The sequence below is a fragment of the Apteryx rowi genome, unplaced genomic scaffold (genome assembly GCF_003343035.1).
Source record: "Apteryx rowi isolate R43461 unplaced genomic scaffold, aptRow1 scaffold_196, whole genome shotgun sequence".
In the NCBI taxonomy this organism is placed as follows: Eukaryota; Metazoa; Chordata; class Aves; order Apterygiformes; family Apterygidae; genus Apteryx; species Apteryx rowi.
The window spans coordinates 1,148,980-1,168,842 of NW_020448263.1; the positions used below are offsets into that span (position 1 = coordinate 1,148,980).

Below are 19,863 nucleotides of genomic sequence, written 5' to 3' on the forward strand. Positions count from 1 at the left end.
TACCTTCTTCAGTGAGCTGGATGATGACACAGGGCATCCTCAGCAAATTTGCACATGATGCTTGATTGAGGGGAATGACTGCCATAACAAATGGCAAAGTTTTAGTGCAGAGGGACTTTGATAAACTTGGGGATTGGGCCAATATAAATCTCAGGAGGTTTAACAAGAAGTGCAAAATTCTGCATTTGGGACGAAATATCTCTGTGAAGTGGTTGCATATAGGGAAAAGGAATTTGCTGAGTAGCAGTGTTTCTGAAAGGGGCATGGGAGTTGCAGTGAATGTCAGGTTGAATATGATGCAGCAGCATGCTCTGGCAAATAAGGCAAACAGCATGATTAGGAGGAGAATGGCCAACAGGTTAAGGGAAGTTGTTATCCCCTTCAAGTATTGGTGAAGGCTGCACCTGGAATACCATGCCCAGTTTTGCGCTCTCCAAGACAATTATGGAGAAACTGGACAGGCTCTACTAGAGGTCTGTCAAGATAATTATGGGCCTACTGGACACGAGCTCTGAGGAGAGGTTGAGGGAGCATAGCTTGTTTAGTGTGTTGAGGAGGCTGAAAGATGATCTAATAGCACTCACAGCTACTTCAATTCAGTCATTTTTTGTAGCTATTTTTCATATATTTTGTAGCTTGGGAGTGCTAGACAATCTAGTGGGCAGCAGTGGCCATAAATTGTGACTTGGGAGTTTGGATCTTAGGGAAGAAAATTTTACTAGTAGGATAGTGTTGTATTGGCACAGATTACCCAGGGAGACTGTGGAATATACATCTATCATCGATTTCTGTGATCCTGTGAGAACGAATTTTGTCAACAAATAATTGTGTGGTTATAGTTTAGTCTGGGAAAGTTTGGAATTTCCCATCCCACACACACATGTGCTTTGGGAATACATAACTGTTTTTACTTCTAGATATCAGCTTGAATTGAAAGAGGAATACATAGCCAGAACCAGCAAAGTTACTGAAGATGAGAAAAAGAATAAAGGTAACCATCTCTGAGATAAATAAAGTATCTGTTGTTTATTTTGAGAGCTTTTACCAAGAGGCCTCAAAACACTATTATTATTAAACCAAAGTTCGGTAACAGTGACAGTTCGGTGTAAGTGACAAAGAGAATGCCAAAACAGATATTGAAGAACATATAGCAGGATCCAGGGACAGGTCAGCAACTCCTTGCAGTTCAGAATACAGTAGGAACCAATTAGCTGGTACTTCACATGGAGGCTGCAAAGCATCCTTCTTTTTCAGACGGTTTCCCAGCTCCTTCTGAAGTTTCTACCAGCTAGTTCTCTAATTGAAGTCTGGTACAGTCTGGTAYCGTATCCTTGAAAGGTTGCCAGTTGCTACATTTATCATGTACAAGATGTTTAACTGAAGCTTGAGGAAAGACAGCTGGGACAGATAACATATTTAGACTTTTAAGTCAGGGTCATGTGGAAAAATTATGTATCATGTGCACGTGAATTTATGATTTAATTATGATGAAGTGTGTGTATTCAGATATATATATATGCAGACAGTGATTTACTTAATTTTGAAGAAATGTGTTTGTGTGTATATATACACACACACATATAAAATCATTTAAGTCTTAAATTGAATGTTTGTCTTAGCAACTTCAACTGTTTTTTGCTGATACTGTTTTTTATGCAACACTCTATAAATTTTAATTTAACATTTGTAATTCTCCTTGCAGAGAAAGCTATTCTTTTGCATGAAGAAGCCATTGCTGTTAATTTAAAAAAGGAGGAACTGAAGCAAGCTATCTCACGTACGAAAGAACTTGAGGTAACTGTAAACATGAATTTAGAAGAGCTGTGTTTTAATTAGTGCGTTTGAGCTATATTTTCAAAAAAGAAAATATGAAATAAGTCATTATTAACTAATACAGATTTGTTTTTCTGGGGAAACACCTTTTTAAGATTCTGAAATGTTCTTCATCTGCAGCTGGATTTGGAGTCAGTGAAGACCCAGGTTCTGCTGGTAAATAAACAGAATCAGTTGTTGACAGAAAAACTGAAAGAGGTTTCAGACTATCCCTTGCTAAAGGAGGAGAAATTGGAGCTCCAAGTGCAGAATAAAATACTTAAGCAACAGCTGGAGGAGACTCGCAGTGACAACCAGCATCTCCGAGACAGTTAGTGTGAATGATTTTGTAAATTTCTTTTTTATGTGTTTCTACAGGTACTTGTTTAGAAATTTTCATTAAAACAAATTATTTATATTATGTTTACTAGTTGTTCACTCTAAACCTCAATTTATGTTTGTGAAAAATGAAATAAGTGTCCTTAAAAAAAAATCCAGCAGCTTTGATAACTTGGTTTTATGCTGGCTGTTTTTTTTTCCCCCCAGATAGATTTCTTTTTCCTCCCTTAAATTTTTAACTTAGTTTATGTGTGATGATTGATTAATGCCTCCCTTATTTATGGAATCACAAAGCTTCATGTCTGAGTTCACTTTTCAGATAGGTTGTAACATTTTGCCTGAGTTTGGGTGAACTATATAATCCTTCTCTACTTCCTTTCTTAATTTTTTGAAAAGCATCTTTAGATAATAGTAACATCTTTGTTTCATTTAGAAAATCCTGGATATTAAATGTTTATTTTCTTAAATACAGCTGTGTAAWACAAATTCTGAAATAAGAGATAACTATAATGATAATACTAAGAATATCCCTTTCACCTTCTGAAAAAAAACAGTACAGTATTTTCATCCACAGCAGTAGTATGGTTAGTAAAGGTAAGAAGAACTTTGCATTTTTTTGTGGGCTCACCTGACTACAGTTGTAAAATGTGCATCTGAGATTATGGCAGAGTAGAGATGTGCACCCAGTTAGGTAAGATAGGAATATATATTTTCTTTTCAGAATAAGAAAATCCTGGTGTAGTTTTTAAGTGACTATACCAACAAAAATTTTGAGACCTTTATAAAAGCCCCCCCCTCCCAATCCTTAAGTACTTTATTCAATGAAATTTAATTGTGGGAGACTTGTTATGGTCTCAAAAACAAATCAGTTGTAAGTTTCTCAAAGGGGTATTATATAAAAAAAGTGAACGCTCMTATTGTTAAATATCTTGTGTTTCTCTTTCTTGAAAGAACTTGCCCAGCCCTCAGCGGAGCTTCTGGCCTGCCAGGCAGAGTTGAGAAGAATGGAACATTCTAGAAAGCTGGAACAGGATGACTTTGAAAATCACAAGCAATTTCTGGAAAAGCAGCTACAAAGTGAGGTAAATTACTGTTTCTAATSTAAATAGTTTGAATACTTCTTTTTCCTGTCATCCTGATAACATTTACCCTTGTGTGCATGTCATTCTGAATGTTACTGGAATGCTTTGAACTCTACTTATTTTTATGTAAACAACTAAAAAAAAMCAGCCAAAGTCAGTCTTTTCCACCCTTTAAGTTGTTGGTACTGACTTCCAGTGGTTTACTATGTATATATGTTTTGACTTGACCTGAAAAACACTTTGAAAGAAACAAGCATTCAGCAGATCAGGATATTTCTATTTATTTGGTTTATGTGTCCCTGTCTCTCCCTCTCCCACCCCATCTTATCTAGGTTGAGCRTTGTGCCCAGTTAAAGACCCAGCTGTTGGACTCTGAGGCTACTATCAGAAAGTTAAACATACAGGTTGAAGACCTGAAACTGCAGTTGAAACAAACACAGGCAGGTTTGTAACTCATACAAAAAAAATGCTTTATAAAGCGCTTTTATCAAACCAACATAAGAATTTCCAGAGGCTTAAAAGATCTTTGCTTACGTGGACCTAATAGATTGTCAGTGCATAGATTTCAAGTTTAAAATCAATCCATTTAAAAACGCAATTTAAAATGCAAACTGACCACAACTTCCTTCCCTTACAGAAAACTAAGGAGAAAACAAAAAGGAGGAAGGAAAACATACCTACCTGAATACTGTCTTTTTTTATAGTTTTTATTTATGTTACTCCTCAGGATAAAGACATTAATGTTTGGTGATCACRTAAATGACCTTTTTCAAGTGGGTGTATTGTGTTTTAATGCTTTTTCATTCTTTAATGTTCATAATAAGAATAATCAGTTTGAAATTGTATCATGTGTCTCAATTTTAAACCTACCTTTTTGATAAGTGTAGTCAAGGCTGTTAACATAAGCACCTCATATGGGCATTAGAAAGAGAGGCATTTGTATAAAGCAATTCAGTTTGCCTAATACATGTAGTTCTAAAGATGCCTATCTGTCAAATTTCTAATATCAAGTAAGACGAATTCAAGTTTTGATACATGAATTTAATTAAAAATATGCAGTTGAATTTTGCAGTGGATATACACAACAGATACCAAAACAGGTAAAATATACATTACATACAGTATTTATTGCATATAGTTCAGTATATGCAATACTTATTTATTGGCCTAGTGAATAATATTATATTTTCATATATGATACAACTGTAGGTACCATCTGTACTTGGAGTTTGATCAATGTCAATATCGTAAATATATATTTTGAAATAATTTTGTGTCTAATTAAATGACAAAGTACTGTATGAACTTTTGTTTTGCATCAGAGTCAAGGATGTTGTCATCAAACAAACATTTATGTAGAATACAAGAAAGGTAGTAATTTCTGTGGAGAAAGATACTGCCCTATAGTTTCTGGGCTTACTGAAAGATGCAAAAGCAAACCAGGAAGCAGACAGCCTCAGAACAGTAACATTCAATTTAACTAACAATTTTTGAGAAATACTTTTCTTTTAAACCTCATGCTGTTTGTGTGATGTGTCTTGTTCTGAATTTCTTTTAGATCTAAATACGATCAGTCTGTTAAGGCTTCTGGCCTACTCTGAGTCCCTCACTTTTAACAACATAATTGGATATACTGAATCCAAAGTGGTGAAACTTCCGTGTTTTTTAAATTGTAATTTAAGAAATCACAATTTAAGGAATCATTCTCTGTAGAACTGTTTAGTAAGAATGTATACTTCGTAGAGTTTTACTTGAAGAGAAGAAGAAATGTATAAAATAATGAAAAAATACTAGTCATAATTTGCACTTATGCAGCCACAGAAAAATGTATTTAAATGGTTACATTAAATTCTCAGAATTGAAATTAGTTTCATGTTAAGATCATTTTGATTAAACTGAAATTTAAATGCTGTCTTAATTTTTCTGTTTAGTTATGAGTCTCTTTGTCTCTCTGTCTCTCTCATATGCATTCTTGGTCATGTAGTTCTAGAAAATGAAGTGTATCGGAATCCAAAGCCTTCACTTGTTGACCGCTCTGTCATTGACTTCACTGATGATAGAATTGTACCTCCGGATATTTATGTGGATAGTGCATTCTTGAAGACTCAGATGATGAATGATGTCATCAAGGGAAATGSTGTTGCAAGAGCTGGTTATCGTCAGCAGCTGCAGACACGGAGTGCTTCTCCAGATTCTGACCTGGAGTATATGGCTCAAACCAGGGCTAGAATAAAAGAACTAGAAAAAGAGGCAGAGTACTTGGAAGAAGCTTACAGAAACTACCAAAATAGAGTGATCCAGGATGCAGCTGCAAGCAGAACATTGAGAAAGAAGCAGTCCCCTTTACTTCTACAGTGTGCTATTAGCAGAGCCCCCTTGACTACACAGCACGAACTTCTAGAGGACAATCCTAGCTCCCAGCATTCCCCTCTGAGCAGTCCAAGAGGCCCAAAATACGTTGGAAGAATTGGGCAGGTTGATGTCTTAAAAAATCCTCTTACACCACCACACAAAAGAGTATCTTCCTCAAGACGCCTTTCTTCCACTCCTGTTTCCAAAATGGAAAGAGATCTCAATAAAAAGAAACTTTCAGATGGTAAGCCACTTGTTAATACGGTGTGGTATTGGTGTTTTATTTGTTGTTCCAGTTCCATGATTGGAAGAGGAAGATCTAACAGTGATAATCTTTTACTCGTTTATTATTTGCTAAGGGGCAGGAGAAGGTTAGAGGCAAAATTTGATAACTGAATGGAGTATCAGTTCATCATGGAAACAAGCACTGAAGAAGTCTCTTGAGGGAGGCTAAACATACTGCACTTAGTTCAGGTAGTTTTAAAGATAAGACTATGCCATATAATTCACTGCAGTTGGTATTAAGCATAACTACTTTGAGACATTAATTATAATTTCCTAGCTTTAAGAACCCTGTATCTGTATTCTCATCTTTTCCTTTAGCAGCTGTAGTTACATGTGCACAGCAGAAGATGACTGTTTCATCTGTCTTCTGTTAAATTCAGGTTTCCAATCTCAAAGGTCTATATTTGCTTTTATTTGTACATTTTGCTGTGACATCTTTATCAAATATTCTTGAGCAATTGTGAGGTATAGAAATATAGAGGTTGCTTTTTTTTAGTGTCTGGTCATGATTGGAATATTGTAATTTGCTATTAATGTCACAAGGCCTAATAATTATTTTAGTAATATTTTTAAAAAGTGGCAGGAATCAGAAAAGCAAGCAAAATAGAAAATTGAAAATAAAAAGAAAACCTCATGCTATTTCATACCTGTAATACACCTGTTTCTTGAATCATGCAGTTCTTGTCACSCCATCTCAAAATTGATTTAGTAGGATGAGAAAAAAGTGTGGTAACAAGGATGATAAGAATCAGCTTCTGTATAAAGAAAGGTTAAATAGACAAAGGCAGTTCAGTTTGTAAGAGAGTTGGTTGAGGTGAACTGTGGGAAATCTGGAGAGCCATGAATGATGTGGAAAAGGTGAAGAGAGACTGATTAATCTCTGTTTCAAAGGCTGTAGAAACTTGGGGACATCCTGTGAAGTTTAAAGGAAACAGAAGGAAGTACTTTCCTGCCTCATAAATAAGTTGTGGAATTTATTGGTCCTGTGGCAACAAGTATAAATGCAGGAATAAAATTCCTTGTCAGGAGGACCCAAAAAATTATGGATTGCTGAAAGTTGGGGTAGGGTGGGGTGCCAGAGGTAGAATGTCACTCTGCTCTTATTTTTAAATTTATCTGTTCGAAATGTTTAATAATGGATCTTGTTAGAAACAGATTACAGAGAGTCTGGTCTATTGTGGCTGTTTCTGTGTTTCTACATGTAGAATATCACATTCTGTTTTTGAAAACTAGAGCTTGCAAAGCCGTCTCTTTAGTTTTAAAATTTCAGTGTATTTTTATATTAGCAGTCAGCTTTTGTATAAATTACTTACAGGCTATTCTTATAATCCTGCACACAAAAAATCCTTCATTACAGTAAAAGTACGGTTGTRTTATGAAATTAAGAGATGTCAGAATTTAAATTCTATGCGTAAGCTTAACAATACTCCCTTTCTTTGTATCTSTGAGAGGCTAGTTGCATGATAGCTGGTTTATTTTTCTGTAGGATCATTTCCTTGTTTAGTGCACAAGATTGACTTGGTTCTGGAGAAGAATAAGAGTTTTTAACAAAGGAGGGCATTACCTGACTTTGGTATTACAGAACTGGAAGATACTTTGTGTGTGAATCAGAGTAACAGCTAGATATTATGATTTCAAGGTGAACCAAGTTGATTACTGCTCTGGAAAAGTCCTTTTCCACTTATACAAGCATTTTGTAAATTTGATTTCTTCTTCCTAAGTGCAGTACATTTTGCTTGTTATTTTATTGAATTATATCATGTTTGTTTCACTTAATATTTCAAATTCACAGCTTGGGTTTTTTTAAGTCACTTTTGCCCCTATTTTATGGTGATTTAATCAAGATGACATTTTTCTTCCTTGCTTATGAGAATATTGTGAGTGACTGTGTCAAGGCCTATTAAAATACAAAAGCTGTATCTGCCACTTCCCTTTATCTTTTAGTAAGTTTACTCTGTTGAAGAAGAAGTTAAATAAGTTTAACATTATTTGTTCTTGACTAAACTCTTGGCAATTGTTATGTTAACCTCTGTGAAAACTTAGTTTTGTTTAAGATAACCTGGAACTTCCCAGGTTATCTGTTTCAAAAAAGTAAATCATTTGCTATTTTCCAAGTATTCAGGACCACCTCCAAGAATTTTCAAAAATAGTGCAGCTTCTTCAGTACATTCCTACATGCTTTCAGGTAAACTTCATCAAGTCTTGGCACTTTGGAAGCCTCTAACTCACCTACATATCTTTAACTATTCTTACTATATTTGTTATGTTTTTTTTATATTYGTTGATCTTCCATCTGCTTCATAGAATTTATAGCATCAAGTATGTAGTTCATATTAATGTGAACACTGATGCAAAAGAGTGACTGTTCCTATTTTTTATTATCAATTATTTTTTTCTTTTATCATTAAGGAATGGATCTATGTTTTGACTTCCTGTAATTATTAGTGTTTATCCTAGTAAAGCACTACAGCAGGACAGAGATACTTAAGTTCTTGGAAAGTATTTAGAAATAGCTTTTTGTTTCAGAAAGTGGGGAAATTGTGTTGAGAAGTAGGAATTTTAGATGAAATTCTGATTAATAGGAAAGAACAAATTGATGATCAGAAAATGCACGTGGTAACAAAATGGTGGAATTTACAAGTCCAAGCAGAAGAAGTAGAACAGTAAGACAATGGGTTTGGAAGAAAGCAACTTTGAAGAAGCTAAGGAGACTGGTRACAGAGTTTCGTGGGAAGAAGCTCAAAAACAAAGGAGGATTGAAGGTGATTTGGCAGTTTGAACAACAAACTGGCTGAATTAGGTGGAAAATTGTAATGRCAGAGCAATATAGCTACTCCAGTAGCTCTTAAACTTCAAGAAGTACAAGAAGTAGAGCAAAGAATACATGAGTAAGAGTAAATATGAAGAACAGATGTAAACCAGCTCCTCATTCATCAGGACTTCTGCCAGAACAGGTTCATAAATCCTCAGCTTCTCTCGCAACACAGRACTGTGTGTCATTCAGCAGTGACCACTTCTCCTGTACTGATACAGTACTTGCCTCTACTGCAGTCAGAGCTATGGCTTCAGTGCTAACGTGCTATGCAGTGCTTTATGTGCTTCCAAGAATTAGATTGCTTCCCCTTTGATATCCGTCTGCTCTGTAACAGCAAGAAGTTTCAAGAGTCTTCTGATACAGGTGCTTTTATATTGSTATATAGGTTATCCTTTTTGCCAGAGGTGGCTAGAGCACTAACTTTGTTTTTGCTAGAAAACCGTCATTCTGGAACCTTCCRCGGAGTTTTTCAGTACAGTTGAAGATGTAAGTCTGAAGAGCTCAGAATAAATGTCAAGAGATAAAAAAAATACCTTGTATGTGAGTCTGAGAGATGTGCTTTTCCTTTAAATGAGCTGTACTGGAGTCAATTCATGTGTAAGAATAAATTCCAGCTCAGTTATCAGCAGCTGTCTTTGAAGGGTGAAAGGAAGTAGTTGGTCCTTCTGTAGCACTTGTAGTCGACAGATCCAGCAACTGTTTTACTATATAATCTGTCAGTTGAAGGATATGTGGTTTTCTCTCATCCTTTRAATTAGCTCATATATTCGACTGCTTTCCTTCCCAAGCCCATGCATGTTCGATGTTTTTCAGGCTTTGTCTTTCTTTTGGGAGGGAGTAAGCCCATTTCTTGTCAGAGTAACTAAAAATAGGAAAGGATCCTTTTTCTGTTCTCCTCTATTTACTGTCTCCCTGTCTCCAATCTCTGGTGGCCCTTGGGCAACATTACTGGTAAAGTAATAGTGGGCATGGGTCAGACAGCATCAGAATTCATTCTTAGTAACCAACTTTTTGCTTCTGGTGAGAAAGAGCAAGGTTAGCAAGTCTTGCAGGCAGCGTGCTGCGAGCCAATGACTGCACCTATTTGTCTTTTATTAGATCAGTAAGTTCACTTCCAGATAATTTCTAAGTAGTAGTAGGTTGTGCTAAATCGTTRTATGAGATGGCTGATGTGCCACATGTGTCCTTCTCTGCAGTACATGTTAGGCTGTGTAAGTTCATGCAGTAAGTACCATGTGTGGTTTTTTGTTTTTGTTTTGTTTTACTTTTTGGTTCATTTGTTCTGCCTGTGAAAATTTGCCTCTTCATTTTATAACCGGTTAGATGCGCTTGGGCTGAAGGTTCCTATTTTAACAGAAACTGCTGATGCATGAATATGACGCAGCTGCTAGATCACGTTCTGTGAGTGCTCGGCTTCCTTAGAGGGTGTTTCGTGTATGTTGTATGGGTATAGAGGCTGTCTGCAGTAGTGTTATTTTTATTAAGCATTAGTCTCTTGTTCAGGCATCTTTCTCAGACAGCCGGTTTGTTTGGGTTATACTGCGGTCTGTTTCATTAGTCTTAGGGTTCTTCCTCTTTGAGTGATGTACTGCTTGGAGGTCTCCTGAAGTTACACATATGTACRCAAGACCTCAAAGAAGGAAAAAATTGTCATGTCTGTGGATAACTGAAGTTCTTTAAGGTGTATTTTCTACTTACGTTTCAGTCCTTTTTTTCCTTGCTTTGTTGACTCCAAGTGTGTTGATTATGAAGAACAAGTGACCTGTAAGTTGCTCTGACTGTTCTTCCCTTGGTGTGTGGAATGGACATTGTGGAAATAAAACTACAGGGGCAATCCCCAGTCTAAAGCATCCTGACTTCTGGTATGTGAAGTGCATTATGAATGGTGCACTTTTATACAGACATCTGAAAGAACTTCAAGTAGGGAAGTGTTAATAATGACTTTTCCTCTGTTGCTGGAGCTGGATTTGAACAGGCTGCAGTAAAAAAGAGGAGAAAAATGCTAGTACCTGCTTGCTGAGTGATACTGAATTTTGTGAGTAAAAGAAAATGTGCAATCAAGTAATGAAAGACTTGTGCAGCTGCACAGGAAAGGAAAATTAAGATTGCAAAGCAGATTTAACTAAAATGCTGGACTTTGCAATTTTTATAAAATCTTTTTAATGTAAGATTTTCATTTTTTTTACCTGGGTATCTTAGGAAACCCAGGACATCTTTGGTCGTCCTGTCTGTCTGTTATCCTTCCCTGATAACTTTACAACTCTTACAAAGGGGACAAGTCTTCAAAGATTTTCTTCGTTGCTTAGCGACCCATTTTCACAGATCTGTAGAAATCTCCAGGTTTGCTTTCCTAATGAAGGACGACTTGTGTGAGACCCTAGGCATTATCTTTTGCTGGCTAGCAACGGCATCCCTAGCTTGAAGTCAGGCTCAGTAATAACCACTTCCTCTAACGCCAGCCTGGGAGAGATTCTTAGATGTTGAGGAAAGGCAAGTTTGTGTGGGACATGGAGGTATAGTGGGGAGCTGAAGATGATAAGGCTTTATGAAGAATAAGTTTATGATAATGAAGGCTTGTAAAGGAGAATTTATAGGGAAATAATAGGGAAAAAAAGACTGGTAGTTCTGCAGCTGACAATGATTTATTTAATGGCATTATTGCTTAAAAGCAATTAAAAAAAAAAAAAAAAAAAAACTTACTGCATTTTAATTCTTTTTTTTTTCCCCTGATACTTTTTGCATCACCAACAGGCTTCAAATGCTGAACTCTGTTTTTCAGATCTCTGCCACTGAGGAAATTTTCTCTGTTTTCATGTCAGGTCCTAAACCAGCTCTGAAGAGATGGAAGTACCTAGTACAAGAAAGTCCATATTTATCCTTGTAGATTTTGATGCTAGTTGTGCCGTAGTGGTGGTGCTTGCAAAGTCCAATCRTGGATGTTTTATCTGAGAGGTCTTAGTGTAAAGAACTGATTAATACAAATTGCTGTTTTTTTGTTCTGCAGATACCAGTGGCTCGTACCTTGCCTCTTCCCAGCAAAGTGTTGACCAGGTGCTTTCTCCTGTTTCAAAACCACGCCACCTTTCATCTTCTGAGTCTGTTCCTTCCTCACCATCCAGTCATGGAGAGAAAATCAGGTAATATTGTTTACAAATAAAATTTGTAACCTTTAAAAAAAAAAAAACAGAACACAAACATATGTGTAATTGTAAGACACATGGTGATAGCTGCTTTTACAATTCAAATAAGCCATAAATTTTATGAGTCAGAACTTTTTTAAAGTTGCTTCAGGAGTTCCATTCTTGAATATCATGCCTCAAGAGGAAGTTAGTTCAAAAAAAGAAACTTTCCTTTGGCAAATATGACTTGACCTTCTCATTTCTGTTATATATGTGCTTCTTACAGTGCAAGGTATGTGCAGTGTAATACTTAAACCTCAAGTACATCAAGTATATCGGAAACTTCAGACGACTGCAGTATTTCCCATTTAGTGGTTGTCAGTGTATGCACTTTTCTGAAAAACTGTCAGTATGTATGTATAAAAATGCAACTAAAAAAATTCCACAAATTTCTGTCTTGTCCTGTGACAAAGTAAAATATGATCGGTTTAGAAAATGTTCTGCAAAGTCTTTTCACTATTGTAACTGAGGAAGGGTGAAAGATTATTCCAGAGGTTCCCTGAGTTGGGGAGGAATGGGAATGATAACACTAGCTTCAGAGCCTAAGAAAGGGACTGCCATGAAAAAGTGCTAGATGAAGGACTAAGAAGCCAGGAGAGTGAGAACGTGAAGAAACCTGGAGAGACTGAGGTAGCCTAGAGGCATGTTGTTTTTATGCATATGTAGCAAATTGATAAATATCCGCTAGTGAAACTTAGCTCAAATTCTACTCTTTAAGGAAATTAGTTCTTCTGTTTAGAACTGTGCTTCTCAGCACTTTTAGTCTGTGCTACTTCAGTCAATTTAAGTATTCTTGCTTAWTTATAATTTATGGGTTCTAAGACAGAAGGAACTTCATTCTTTATTCAGTGTTTGCACTGTTTCAGCACTAAGACATACCTCGCAGATTAAGTTGTATGAAGTTTAGAGGTTCCTGGGCTCAGACCAGGTTAATTTACCTTGCTGGCTTTCTGACTGCTGTATAGATATCTCTCTATATATAGCTCTAGATTTAACCATAAACTCTTTTTTTTAACTCCTTTTTTTAAAACTTCATTTATTCATGTGTCGATGTTTTAATGAACATTTGAAAGCACTGAACACTTGATTTAAAGCAGGATAATGCTGGATCCTCGTATTTCAAGATAACCATTCTGCATTGCTTGAAATCTGTTACATCAGTGTAGACCTTTGTAGAACTTCAGTTTGATTGTACTCTTTTTACACAGTAGACCATTTACAGACAGAGCCGAACAAAAGCTTCACCATTAATAAATAACTATTCAATTATTCACTAATTTCAGAAAACATGCTTGCTATTTTTTCTTAAAAGTAAATCTGTAGCATGCAAGTCAGATACTGTTTAATTTTGTGCAATATCTATGAATGGTCTTGATTAAATTTATTAAATTAAATTTAATTTTTTTTATTTTTCAAATATGTGTGAGGAACGTGTGCATATGGAACTCTGGATGTCAGAATCTCTGGGGATTAGGTTCAGTTCAGCCTGAAAGTTAAGGCTCAATATCAAGCTGTCTGAGATGTAAATGACTTTCCCTAGTGTTCCATCACATTGGACTGCATTGATCATTTAAAAATTTGGTTGTATACTTTTTCTGTGCAAGAGTAATGCCTACTGGATGTTGCAAACGGGAATATGAGATATTAATGGTCAATTAACCGACTATCACTTGGCATGTCTTATTAACAATGATCCTATCAGAGTTCCTCACCCTTATGCGGATTACCTGAGTGTGTATGTATTTTTAGCAGCTCACTGTCTTGAGCTCTAGGGCATTTGACAGTTTTGGACCTTGTAGAAGGCTTCTGTGCCGGTAGTATAAATATGATCCTGATAAGGCTTATGAGAATTGTTGACATTGTAGACTACCATGAGAACTTCATTGCAGAAGCCAGTGTTGTGTCTTTAGGGGAGGGTAAGCTTCATGCTTAAATGATTTGAAATCATTTTTCAAGGAAAAGCTAAAGCTACAAACTCATCACAGGTTCCTGCTCAAAATGGTGGTAATCTCTCATCTTTTTCATATCAGAACAGGTTTTTTGCATATGTTTGATGTTAAAAGGCTATTGAGATTATATTTGAGGCATGCAAAAACTCTTTAAAAACCCACTAATTCCTTTAACAAAGCTATTTTTCTTTCATTGTATGTCTATTTTTCTCATCTGTGACTTGAATGACAATTTTTTGTTAGCTAAAGCTCAGTAGTTTCCACTGCCTGTTTAAGAGTTTAAATCAAGGCAGCTGAGTATTTTTGTTTCATTCATTAACAAGTTGAATGCTAGCATTTTTTTCTCTGAAGAGCTGGTTCATGTGCCCATAGAACATGTGCTTCTGAATAGGAGTCCTCAATCTCCCTTGCATGTGGGAAGGGGATGGGTAGCTGGACTTTTTTCTGTTGATTTTTAAGATCTGTTTTAAATAAATTAATAACTTTTCAAACTAAACTGCACAAAAATGTTTCCTCTTTCCATGTTTCTTTGTTATCAGTGGTTTACTAGTGCCTCCTGTAGCTCTCCCTTGAGCACTCCCCCAAAATGAGAACCCTCAATAGATATCTTTAGAAAAAGCATGATTACTTCATTTATAATTCTGCTTCCCTAGTAAAGGACACTTGAAATAGGTCATACCTACCACCCATCATTCCACATTTGATGACTAAAGAAAAATAACTTGTCCTGAGGCAGCTCTAGCAGGCATTCACAAACCTATCTTATTTTGGTGTCATCCAGTCCTTAATACACATTTCATGTAGAGAGGATCCTTTTTTTATACTTAGAGCTTGGAGAGCTTTTATGTTCTAGGACTTGAAAAGAACCTACTGGAATTTCTAGGGACTGTGAGATTTGTTCTGACTTTGCTTGATGCCTCCCCATAGGTTCCTGTCTCTCCTTCTGCTGCTCTTTCACGCTTTCTACAGCATGCCTCGGATTTTCTGTGTTCCTGTGACAGACCATACCAGCTGAAGGTTGAATGTTACCTGTGCGTGAAGGCTATATGGGGAAAACGCTATCATACTGTGAGGGAGTGTACTTCTTTGAGAGACCTTACAGTGTCCAGATTTTACAAAAGGAGACACACTGCCTGGACAGTAAACAGTATGGACAAGTTGTGTTGCAGAGAGGAGGCCAGAGCCTGAGCAGGCAGCTATAGGTTGTAGTTGCTCTCTTGGGTTACTCTTGACAAAACAAGGACATGAGGTCTCACTAACTTTCTTGACCTTGTTGCTTTCCCAAGACTTTCTTCAAGGGAAAATACTCTTTTGTTCAATATTTTTGATTCTCTTATGCCTTGGACTGTTTTCTGTTAGATAAAATATTTTATTTCTCTACATATTTGAGAAACACATGTGTTGGCTTTTCCAGATATTTAGCCTCAGGATTAGGCAAATGACACATCATTAGTGTATTGTGGGATTAGTTTATGATCTGTAGATTGTAAATGGCAATGGAAACTTACTTAAAAATGAAATAAAATACGATGCTGTAACACCAGTAAGCCATTACAAGTTAGACCTCTGTCAGTGGGGGAGAACAATTACTTCTATGACTACAGGAACTCTCTGTTTATTTTTATTTCAAGATATGAGTGGATATGAAGAGAGCTAATATATACAGACAGGAAGACTGGAGTTATGAAGCAGATTATTATCTAAACCATTCCTTTTATGTTCAGGGCTGAAGAAAGTGATTGTGAGGGTTGCTACCAGTTTTAATATCTAGAATTACTTTTTAGTTTAACAAAAGCTAAATGTCATTGAAGGGTTTTTTGTTTATTCTTTAATGGATGTTTTAAGTGTAACTTGTGAAATTCAGTCATTTGGTGTTGATTGGCACACCAGTACTGTCTTATGGATTATTGCTGTTAGATACAGCCCAGGTTTTGGTTGTCAGCTTTGTTTGACAAAATGAATTTTGAAAACTGTTTAAAAATGCATGTATTTAATTACCTTAATGAGGCCCACCTCTGTTTACTAAATCTGAGGCACTGGACTGAATGCCTATCTAGCAGTGTTGCAGGATGCAGTACTGAAGAAAGTAGCATGCATGTGCTTGAACCGTGGGCGCTTAAGAATTATTTAGCAACTAACCATCTCTTTGAAAGAGAGACTAAAAACATGGAGTAAACTTCCAAAAACTTGAAGTTCCACTAATTCTGTTTTATTTAATTTACAGTGTATTTTTTTCCCAGTGACATTACTGAATCATCCTGCTCAAAAGGCAGATTTATTTGTGTTTTTACCCAGATTTACTGTTTTTATTGAACATGTCTCTTTGTGGTGGTATGTTTTGTTTGTTATCCCCTTCCACCCCACTGAAGACCTGAATTCCTTAGAAACTGTAAGCACAACTGTATTTATGCAATGATAAAAGGCAACAGCTGGTATGAAGTAAGCTCCTTTATAAAGTGCTGCTGGTGAATTTCATTAGTGACTGTACTAATTTTGCTGTTCTGGTTCTGGTTAAGTTTAGTAGCTAGGGCACGTGGGAGTTACTGTTCTTTCATGTTATTTATCTGATTAGATAAACAGGGAATTAAAATGAGGGCACTAACCCCATTTTTCACAGAACCCAGATTTTCACTCGTGCATATATGTTTTGCCAGGCATCTAATCCCAATATATTTCTAAGGCATCTGTTAATATGATGTCAAAGCAAGACACACTGCCTCAAAAGGCAAATTTCTTAATTTCAGTCCACTGTGTGTGTCACGCTTTGTTGTCTTTCTCCTTCTTTTTTATTTCCTCTTCATGCCTTTTCAGAGTATTTCTTGTTTTAATGTAATGCGTTTATCTCAGTTATATGTGGGCCTTGAGGAAAGGCTGCAGGGGCGACATCTTATCAAAGAAATGAAGATGATGTTTGGTTAAAGTTGGAGAACTGTATTCAGATACCTAAACTCGTGAGTCAGAATATTATGGCATTTTTCTTGTATGTTTTTACATTTGATTTAGTCTGTTGCTAAACATGTGAGTAATCCTTGTGTTTAAATCTCCAATCATTGCTTGCTTAAAAGCTTCAATTATATATACTAAATTCTTTGTATTCTTCCTTCTTCTTTCAGACTTCATAATCAACCAACAGACAAACAAGATTTCAGTGATATCCTCAAACCAGAGAATCTCATCTATGAGGACCTTGAAGAACATGTTACTTCCCTTGAATGTAAGTTTTAGGGTATTTTAGGCAGTTATTCCAGTAAATTGARAGAGTAATACATCATACTTTTTTCCTTTGAATGGACTTATTTTGCCCTAGGATTATCAGAGACTATTAGTGGATAGACTTAAAAATGGTAATTTATAGGGGAAAAAAACTGTTTAACACATTAGGGCATAACAATTGCAAGACAGTTGGTGTGATAATTTGAGACTATAGTTGGAGAGGAAAAATTCTGATGCTGGGAATAACAAAAACTGGATCAAGTGATTAGGGATTAACTTTCTTCATATTTGCATCTTTAGAGGTCTAAGTTATGTATTAATAAGTAGATATTAAAATACAGTTGGTTCTGAAATTTGGGATTATACTTTTTGTTCAAAACTTGTATAATCTTGTTCTGATTATTGTATTAGGTCTGACACTTGTTTCAAAATGTTTTAAAACTATATAGAAAAAAATATGTATATATTTTACAAAGCAAAGTGTATAAGTGTATGAATTAACTTGAGGTCCTATTGGATTTACTGCATAAAACATAACTCCAAGGAGTGTTCATCATGAACCAGTATTGGAGCAGTATTACCAAGTATGATTCTGAAGATGAGTTTCTGCAGCTATTACATCTACTGTTATTGAATTTTTTTTTTTCCCTTTAGTCACTGAAACTTAAATAGTATTATGTATTAGAAATTGCTTCAGAAGCATCTGTAAATGCGTGAAAAACGCTTGAAACTACAATGGCAATAATCAGTATCTCTGAGTGGTTTTGGAACATATGGTTATGTTGCCGAAACATGAATTTAATCCTAGCTTTCTTCCTCTGAGATAAGCATTTTATTTATTTATGTTTCTGCTACATGTTGATTGCAGAAAGAATTTTGTCATTATGTGTTGTTTTATGCTGCATACTGTAGAAATGTYTCCTTTACCTTTATATGTTGGAGTTAAGCCTGCAAGGTCAGGTTTAGAAAGTTAGAAAGGAACTAGTAAAAGTTAATGTACTTTGTAGTCACTTATATATGGAGATAGAAATAGAAGTGCAGATACTGCCCTTTATTCCTATTTTTTCAGCATACAAGGGGCACATAAATGTTAGGCCTGAGCAGCCTTATCTACTGTGAAACTGTGGGTTTTAAATAAGTGAAATTGTTAATGAGAAGGATGTGAACAGTGTGCTTCTCTTTTCCAAATCTTGTTAGGTCTGTAAAGTCTTGAGACTGATAAAGATATGCCATTGGGTGTTATAATTAAATTCACAGTTGACAGAGAGATGATAATTATCGTACAGGAGAAGCAGAACCACTGATTTCAAGGAAAATATTATTCCCAACTGATGAGGGTTTTTCTGGGTCCAAGACTGGCTCATTCTTTTTGGTTTTGGTTAGGTCTTATTTCATATGTTCACTCTCCTGAACTGTGCATTCAAATAACAAAAAAACCCACCCAAACTGTTTGTTTACACAGGAAATGTGCTGACAGTGTTTAGCGATAACTAGAAGAAGGAAATGACTTATCTGTGCATTTCTCCCTGAAGTTTTACTCAATATAGTGGTTGTTTTTAATTTATCTAATTTCATTTTCTTTTTACAAATTTTAAATGCTTACAAGCTTTTAATGTGAACTGAGTCTGTAGCCACTAACAGTTTCTACTCATCTCATATGTTAATTAGATTTGATTCATTTGTTTAATTTTATACTAGAGACTTTTAGGAACATATTCTGTATTTCATATTGCTTTTATTTTATCAATATTAGATTAGATTGACCTTTTTTGGTAATTAGGCCTGAGTAGATGCTGTGCCCAAATTGCTTGCCACTGTATCATTTAGTGACATGTGACAGTCAAAAGAATAATTTAAAGAGTGCGTATATTGTTGTTTTCTAAAATAATGTACTTGAGTTGGGTCAGATTGCATCAAAAGAGAACCTCAGTATGTCTAGAGGGAAATCAGAATGGTTAAAAAGGGGAGAGGGTGCCCCAGAAAGATTTAGCTGGGACGAAGCATGTAAAATCAAAAAAGTATCTGTAGTATGAGATACAATGAAAAAAGGAGAGAAGAAGGAGAGAAGGAGAACCAGAGTATAAAAACAATGGTATTCTTCCACGCTAGAGAATATGAAAAGCCCTTTAATCCTAATGTGAGTGAGCTCTAGCAAGAAAAGATTGGAATTTCGCTTGGCAGTAATGGCCATTAGTTGATATGGCCATCTTAAGGGAACAAATTGTGTCTCTCACCACACTTACGTGAAAGAAGGAAAGTACACAAAGAATAAGTTACTGCTTATTTTCTTTGCAGAATGGGTAATATAAAGATGATTCTTACTGTATTATTTTGTTTGATCTTCCGTTTGTGTGGTTAACTGATTTTTAGAAGTTGGATACAATATTTAGCAGGAACATGTTTGTAATAAAAATTCTTTGACTATTTAAACATGAATCAGTACAATAGATATTTTAGATCTTGTTTAAAGCCTTTCTTGTTACTAATTCTCATCTTAAAAATATTTTTAAATGGTTTTGGTAATGAGTTATTCCTTACCAGTTGTACAGATCTGTCTTGAAAGTAGGGTGAAGGTATCCATGAGATTCCGCTCTGCTAAGCATTACATCTACCCTGAGAACATACTGATGGTTCATATGGAAATAATTTTCATGTTGATAACCTTATAATTTAAACCTAATGTTAAAGAGAGAGCAAAAAAAAGTAATAGATTTTTTTTTTGGAATGTGATAACCCATTGTTTCGCTCTTGCATAGAACATGTGTAGAATTTGTTTTCCTAGGCAAAGCTAGTAGGACTTCCTGTTGCTTTTGAAAGAAACTGGAAGCATTTTCATA

General features: G+C 35.6%; 1 protein-coding gene across 3 annotated transcripts in view; it reads left to right on the forward strand.

Annotated features, from left to right (window-relative positions):
* The window catches only part of OFD1 (OFD1, centriole and centriolar satellite protein), a 37,115-nt gene that overhangs the window by 11,779 nt on the left and 5,473 nt on the right, over nt 1-19,863 (forward strand). For all 3 annotated transcript variants that reach the window (XM_026062871.1, XM_026062872.1, XM_026062873.1), the window contains exons 11-18: nt 918-991; nt 1,703-1,794; nt 1,954-2,143; nt 3,103-3,233; nt 3,566-3,677; nt 5,218-5,829; nt 11,690-11,822; nt 16,927-17,027. In XM_026062871.1, the coding sequence (XP_025918656.1) occupies nt 918-991; nt 1,703-1,794; nt 1,954-2,143; nt 3,103-3,233; nt 3,566-3,677; nt 5,218-5,829; nt 11,690-11,822; nt 16,927-17,027 (1,445 nt within the window). The remainder of the gene's footprint in view (nt 1-917; nt 992-1,702; nt 1,795-1,953; nt 2,144-3,102; nt 3,234-3,565; nt 3,678-5,217; nt 5,830-11,689; nt 11,823-16,926; nt 17,028-19,863) is intronic.